The sequence below is a fragment of the Schistocerca cancellata genome, chromosome 2, assembly GCF_023864275.1.
Source record: "Schistocerca cancellata isolate TAMUIC-IGC-003103 chromosome 2, iqSchCanc2.1, whole genome shotgun sequence".
Classification (NCBI taxonomy): Eukaryota; Metazoa; Arthropoda; class Insecta; order Orthoptera; family Acrididae; genus Schistocerca; species Schistocerca cancellata.
The window spans coordinates 304,490,296-304,498,353 of NC_064627.1; the positions used below are offsets into that span (position 1 = coordinate 304,490,296).

The window sequence follows — 8,058 nt, forward strand, 5'->3', positions numbered from 1 at the left end:
GTATCTGGTCCCCAGTTTGCCCGTTTTCCTCCTCACGTAGTGGATGTCCTATGTAAAATATTGGGAGACTTTGGTGGTATACATTTGGCCAACGCAATTCCGTCTTGCGCGCAGATTAGTATATAATATACCTGAGCTATACGTTGTAAAATTGTAATATCTGTGAACTGGAACAATTACTGCAATCGCTGTAAAGTCGAGTGATAATGTTTAAAATAAATAGGTAATCAATTGTCATCAATCTTTAACATACTTTAAAAATCACAAAGAAGTCAAGTTAAAGGAATTCATTTAAAATAAAAGATATAGAATGCAGGGACCCACACATCAGCGTGTCAGTCCTCCAGCCCCTTGCCTAGTATCATACAAAAAGGGCACGCTCTCTAGGTAGCGCTCTCAAGCTCCCCTCCCCAGTTGTCTGTTGCGCAATTTTCATTCAGGGCTTGACGACATCAACTTTCATCTGGCGTCCCTAGGCGAGGAGGTTTGACGGGAATCTTTCAATATGGCGCAATGTCATCCGTAAAATTCCATTGTTGTTTGGGACATGAAGTCTGAACATATCCATTTCCAGTCAATGATTGCTTCAGTGGGACCAGAGGACCCAGTCCATTCCACGTAAGTACAACCTACACCATTATGAAGCCGCCACCAGCAAAATGCCTAGTTGACAAGTTGGGTTCATGGCTTCGTGGGGTCTGCGCCACACTCGAACCCTACCATCAGCTCTTATCAACTGAAATCGGCAGTAATCTGACCAGGCCACCGTTTTCCAGCCATCTAGGGTCCAACCGATACGGTCACGAGCACAGGAAAAGCGCTGCAGGCGAAGTCGTGCCGTTAGCGAACGCGCTCACGTCGATCGTCTGCTGCCATAGCCAATTCACCGCACTGTCATGGCGGATACGTTCCTCGTACATACCACGCCGTTATTTCGCTTAGTGTTGCTTATCTGTTAACGCTGATAACTATATGCAAACGCCGCTGCTCTCATTAAGTGGAGGCCCTGCACTGTACGTGGTGAAACGTAATGTCTGAAATTTGGTGATCAGGGCTTACTCTTGACGCTGCAGATCTCGGAATATTGAATTCCCTAACGATTTCAGAAATGAGATGTCCCATGTCTCTAGCTCCAACTACCATTCCGCTTTCAGAGTCTGGTAATTCCTGTCGTTTGGTCATAATCACTTCGGAAAACTTTTCACATGAATCACCTGAGTACAAATGACTGCTCCGTCAATGCACTGTCCTTCTACTTGTGTACGCGATACTACCACCATCTGTATATGTGCATATCGGCATCCCATGACTTTAATCACCTATGTGTAACTCGCTTGGCGGTGGAGTCCTGGCGTCATGAGCCAGACCTGAAACAGAACCTGCCTCAGCTGCGTAGAGATGTTGATTAAAACATGATGTATGCAAAGTGTGTAGCTCGTGGAGCAGTCAGTGTGTTCGTGTCACTGTTAGTATTTATTTCAGCCAATGTCTCTGGTAGCGACCGTTTTCGTTGGAAGGGCAACCGTTCGCGTAAAGCGGGAATCCGGGTTCGAGCCCCGGTCCGGCACAGATTTTCATTGTCGTCCTTCCGTTATACAGCTGACGGTTGTTCGTATTCGCAACTGCGATTACATTTCATGAATATCTGTATCATTCATCTTTGCAGTGGTGCGAGGATTAAATTGGGGTAATACTACTGGATTTTTATTGGTAAAGGAACATTGGAAAACCGAGTTCAGCGTTCCTTCTTTCGCTTTGATACCCTCAGTTTGTTCCTTATATGTGGTTGAGTAATTAGCCTCTGCCGTGCTTTTTATAATGAATAGGAGAGCATAAATACAGTTCCAGAACTTGTCCTCCGCCATCGAGTCTGTAGCGAATCCGTTATTGACAGGACGTGCAGTGTTAACAGAACGAATGATAACGAGTATATTGCGCGAAGCGTAAGACACGTTTGGTATGACCCAGCAGGGGAGGTCGGTGAGGCACGTGCGTTGTTACTGGAAGCAGACAGGTGGGATCAATAAACGAGACAGATGCCGGCGGCGTGCGCTAGCCTAGCATCACGGCGCTATCGATGTCACTGGAACCTGAGGATTGACTTACTTTTACCTACCGAATGATCGTGTGGAAGCATAAGCCCAAGTCTCAGAGTAATGTACACGCAACAGTAAGCTAAAACGACACGGGGAAAGAATCAGCATTCCTCTATGCGTCTTTCATTCTGAAAGAGCTCTTTCTGTGCGAAGATTTCGGCATCCTGGAAATGTGCCTGAGCGCACTTCGTTCCTTTGTTGCGCTTCGACTTTAAGGAAATGACATCAGGGTGCAGAAATGATGGCGTGAGTGGAGTAACGTGTGGAATGCAAATGATTGGCCGACAGGAAAGCCTCATTGCTGAGACGCAGATACTGAGCTGAAACAGGCCTTTGTTATCCCACTGATCTAAGACGACCAAATAAACAAAAAAAAGTCATGTTTTTGTGTTTAGTGGTCAGGTTAGCATTAGGCACGGTTGTCTTGCTTATAAATATTCCGCAAAGACGTCCTCAACTAACGCCACGATTATAGGAAAAACTTAGTGGGTGAATATTTTTTGCACTCTAGGTAACATACATTACAACATAATTTTAAAAATGCACCCGGAAAGACATTGGGAGCCAAGAAACTATAGTAACGGAAAAGGGCACGCATTTAAAGCTCAACATTTTTGGGCAATAGTTACTTAAGTTTTTAATTTCGTTTCTAGTAAAAGTTTAGGTGATTGTATATTATCAACATTAAGCGTCCATGGTAGTTTCAGGAGGAGAAAAATCTTGAAATGTGCCCCTCCTTACCATCTTGAAAGCACACTTACAAACAATAACTGGTATATCTTCGAGTTCTCTGTTGCTTCGGAGTAGTGGCAGTACGATTCTTTAACAAAGTTCATAGTCATTTGTTGATTCATCTGTTTTTTATACTAGCGATAGAACTCCTAGAACAGAAAATAATCCTTAAGGAGCAAAACAATAACTGGGTTCACCAGGTATTTATTAAATATTAAGCGCACAAAATTTATTTTGTTTGAAATAGGTGCTTTTATTTATTTATACCATTCCACCATTTTGTGCCCGGTACATTTAAACTAAACTAATACTTTAGTAATCAATTAGACAAAAAGTTAAACACTGCTGCGGGATGTAAACTATCATTTAATGTGCGCTGAAAACACAGAGAATTATGCTCTACTGATGATTTTCTTTCTCTTGTTTCCCCGTGACCTGTCAGCTGATTAATTTTAGCTGTTACTATGTGCTAAAAACAAACACACAAATAAATCTGCCTCCCTCCCTCCCCCCCTCACTCTCTCTCTCTCTCTCTCTCTCTCTCTCTCAGTCCGCCGCTCGTGGTCTCGCGGTAGCGTTCTCGCTTCCCGAGCACGGGGTCCCGGGTTCGATTCCCGGCGGGGTCAGGGATTTTCACCTGCCTCGAGATGACTGGGTGTTTGTGTTGTCCTCATCATTTCATCATCATCCAGGAAAGTGGCGAAATTGGACTGAGCAAAGGTTGGGAAATTGTACGGGCGCTGATAACCACGCAGTTGAGCGCCCCACAAACCAAACATCATCATCATCATCTCTCTCTCTCTCTCTTACACGCATGAGCAAAGCTGTTTCTGCATAATGAGAAATGAATGTAGGTTTTAACTAAAGTATACCTGCTCGAATTTTTGATAAATTCTCCATGAGCGTTAAGTGGAATCTACTGTTACTGAAATGACGTTTTCGGAAGTTGATAAAAGGTGCTTTGTGGTCAGTGGCAATAACCAAGATATTGTAGCAACTATCTTTGGCTTTTGCTCTAATTGACAACTTTGAAAACGAAGAGGAGAGTAATATGATACTTGTTATATTTTGGAGAGCAGCTGTTACATAGAGTTGCTCTCCAACCTATTACAAGCATCATAATACCCTTCTCTTCTTTTTTCAAGGCTTTCGATTGCAGTAAAAACCATAGATAGTAGGCAATTGGGGGGGGGGGGGGGGGGGGAGTGGAGGAGATGGGAAAATGAGTTACATATTAAATGTGAGGAGCAAGACTGTCATGTACTGCGTGGTTTCAACTACTTTTCCAAGTAAACATTGTTTAGTGCAGCGGGACCCTCGCGGTTCTGGCAGTTTGTCATCATATTTAGCACATTTTACCGCCTCTCCTTGAGGAAACTCTTTATGTCACTTTATATTTCATATCCGAAATACACTATTCGATACTAAAAAACTGAACTGAGTTAATATATCTGCCTCAGTATCTCGGAGGATAAAATTTTACACGCGTTCCATAACTTATAGAATTCCTTGTTGCGTTATTTTCAACGGTTGGGAAACATTTAGGTTAACAGTATAGATAAATCATTCGGTATATAAAAACAACGTTAGCACATTTAGCGGCACTTGACCTCTGCAAGCATGTAACTTAATGTGTTAAAAAGAAAGTTAAGAGCAGGTAACAGGTTTTGTCCGCAATCATCCTTTTATACTCATCTCAATGTTTATTTTTCTTTACTTCCGCTGACGCCTACCCCGCCCTGGCCACCTTCCCCTCCCCCACACCCCCCCCCCCCCCACACAGCGCGCGCGCACGCACACACACATAGACAAACACACCCTTCCCCTTATTGTACTCAGAGGAACACAAACTAATGTAGAATGTCACTGAAGAAATTCGATTTCATATTCTCGTATACGGCGCCCTTACTTAAAGAAGCAAGGTATTGTCACACACAGAATCAGATGCATATCCCATGACACAATTACATACATGAACATAATGGTATAAACATCCCAAACGAAGTAAAATATACACTAATATACACTAAATGCTTTTTAATTTTGAAATAAGGAAAGTATGTCTCGTATATTAGTTATTTCTCTATTCTTTACCTTTTCATTCTCTTTCACACATTTATGAATATAAACATAAAATATTTACAAAATGGCAGAATCTAGGGAGGAACAGTATATTTCTTTGGAAAGGGGGGGGGGGGGGGCGGTGGGAAGGTAAACACATAGCAATAGTGTTTTCAAACTGCAGACAGTATAAAATTTTTACCCTCAGTTTTATTTCCCGTTTCGACCCAACAACAACATTTACTTCCAGGATGATTCTTTCACCGTGCAGCGGAGCAGGCAGTGCCTTGAAACTTTCTGGCAGATTAAAACTGTTTCTGTACTGGCACTCTTGACACTTGAAAAATTTCCACCACAGTATTCGACAAGGCAATGCCATAATAAGAATGCCTGTGTTGAGCTTCGGACGCAGCTCTTTAAATTTCACTGGAAGGGAGGTGCGGAAGTCGGGGTGTGAAGGTGAGTGGTGAGGCGTGGGTGGACATCTCAGTCGGTAAACGAATTGCTTTCAAGGCGAGGTTCGGGTTCGAGTCTCAGTACGGCAGAAAGTTTTAATGTACCATGAATTTTCAATACTTCTTTCCTTCAGTGTCCCTCTGTGTCCCTTCTCCTGTGCCATATACTCGCTTAAGAGACAACTGAACCTACCGATACTGGATGTCGGCTTCGTCCCATAAAATATCGATGGTGAGTTATGTGACGCCATATGTGTTTGTGCAAACAGAAAGGGAACGTAGCATTGACAACATTTCTATTTGAGTTTCTAGAATGTGTATTGTGGTGATAGACTGATCTGTACCCGAGGTGTACGTTAGAGCGGAAGGTGACAGTTTGGTTGTGAGTTAACTATGTCAACGAATAAATCACATAAAGTTAGATGAAGTGACAGACTGATTTGTATCGTAGCCTGAGGTCTAGGTTAGGTTCAAAGACGGCAGCTACGTTGCTGAGTCGGCTAAATGGTATCGAACACTTCAGTTAATATCCCGCTTGCTCCACTACTATCCCTTCCCCCCCCCCCCCAGCCCCCACAAGACCGACTCTTCCGCCCCCTACCTGCCCTCCTTAAGAACGACACACACACACACACACACACACACACACACACACACACACACACACAATGGAGACGGCGCGTGCCCCCTTGAGACAAATGCGTGAGCGCAGACACGAGGGTAGAGGAACTTGAGCAACTGTGCCAGTCCACGGTGCGAGAGGAGGGCGTGTCGGCAGGCGCCGCGAGCTCAGCAGCGACTTACCGCGCTGTCCGCGGGCGTGCCCGTTGGCTTGTAGGGCACGCATCCCTCAGTGACGAATGTGTCGGCTGGAGCAGGGTCGGCAGCGGCCAGCAGCGGCAGCAGAAGCAGGACGAGCAGTCCCGAGCAGAGAGAGCGCGGCTGGGGCGCCATGGCGGATGCGGCGCCGGTCGGCGCGGTCCTTTATATATCGACCTGCAGTCGCAGCCGGCGCCCGGCCCGGCGAACCGACCGGCCGTCCTTCCGCGAAGCGCGCTGCCTCGTGCTGCGCTCCCACGGGGGTCGACGATCTCATCTTCACCTCTCGGCCGCGCCCCCGCAATATACACTGACGGAAAAAATCGCAACATCTAAACATAATTAATGTAGAGTAATGAAATTTCGGGAATACGTTGTCTAGGCCACATACTGACGTGATTAATATTGCAAAATGACAGGGTAATGAAAGATAAGTCGTTGCAAATGGAAAATGCTGGTTCATTAACAACTGGCGTAACAGTCAGAATGCTTAACGCAGCTGGGATGGCGTTCCGTGTCTGTTTCACTTAGTCAATACAGGTACGGTTAATGTCACTTGTGGATGATGCTGGAGTTGTCCGACGATGTCTCATACGTGCTCCACTGGAGACCAATTTGTTGATCGAGCAGATCAAGGCAATATGGCCGGTATTACACTATCAAATTTCTTTGTCAAAGATTTGATCTAAGATGTGACCAAATATTCCGTCAAATATATTTGACAAAGATCTTTGACGTAGCGCTAGAAGGGGTATTACACTGTCATCAACCCGACCTGGTACGGATCCCACACTGATGAGCACTACTCAAGTATAGGTACAACGAGTGTTTTGTAAGCCACCTCCTTTGTTGATGGACTACATTTTCTAAGGACACTCCAAATGAATCTAAACTTGGCATCCGCCTTACTAACAATTAATTTTATATGATCATTCCACTTCAAATCGTTCCACACGCATACTTCCAGATATTTTACAGAAGTAACTGCTACCAGTGTTTGTTCTGCTATCATATAATCATACAATAAAGGACTCTTCTTTCTATGTATTCGCAATACATTACATTTGTCTATGTTAAGGGTCAGTTGCCACTCCCTGCACCAAGTGCCTATCCGCTGCAGATCTTCCTGCATTTCGCTGCAATTTTCTAATGTTGCAACTTCTCTGTATACTACAGCATCATCCTCGAAAAGCCGCATGGAACTTCCGACACTATCTACTAGGTCATTTATATATACTGTGAAAAGCAACGTTCTTTAACACTCCCCTGTGGCATGCCAGAGCCTTTTAACGTCTGCAGACGTCTCTCCATTGAGAACAACATGCTGTGTTCTGTTTGCTAAAAACTCTTCAATCCAGCCACACAGCTGGTCTGATATTCCGTAGGTTTTCACATGTGTTAAGACTTCAAGGAATAATCTCCATAGTACTAGAGGGAGCTGTAGAGGGTAAAACTGTGACGGAAGACGAATAATAGAGGACGTAGGTTGCAGGTGTTACTCTGAGATGAAGAGGTTAGCGCAGAAGATGAATTCGTAGTGGGCCGCATGAAGCCAGTCAGAAGACTGATAACCCAAAAAAAGTGACGTCAGCGCCGTAACTACGGTGGCAGCTGGAACTAACATTTGCAAACGACAGGCGTGCATTCAAACACTCAGCTGTGAGCAGGAAGTGTTAAGAAGTGGACGTGCGACCGAAGTATGTCAACATTGTTTTGTTACAACTCACTATGGATCAACATCTCTAACTCAAGCGTTCAATACTTTTCCAATGGAGAGAAAGCTGCGTACAAAGTTTGTCCCTCATACCTTGACCCCCGAACAAAAACGACGCGTGCACCCCTGCCTCAACTAATTGAAATTCAAAACGCAGATAATTCTTTTCTGAAGAAAATCA

General features: G+C 44.5%; 1 protein-coding gene across 1 annotated transcript in view; it reads right to left on the reverse strand.

Annotated features, from left to right (window-relative positions):
• The window catches only part of LOC126145228 (uncharacterized), a 31,766-nt gene extending 25,426 nt beyond the window's left edge, over nt 1-6,340 (reverse strand). The window contains exon 1 of the mRNA XM_049915541.1: nt 6,149-6,340. Coding sequence (XP_049771498.1) covers nt 6,149-6,298 — 150 coding nt within the window. The 5' untranslated portion in view covers nt 6,299-6,340. The remainder of the gene's footprint in view (nt 1-6,148) is intronic.
• Between the last annotated feature and the right edge of the window lie 1,718 nt (nt 6,341-8,058).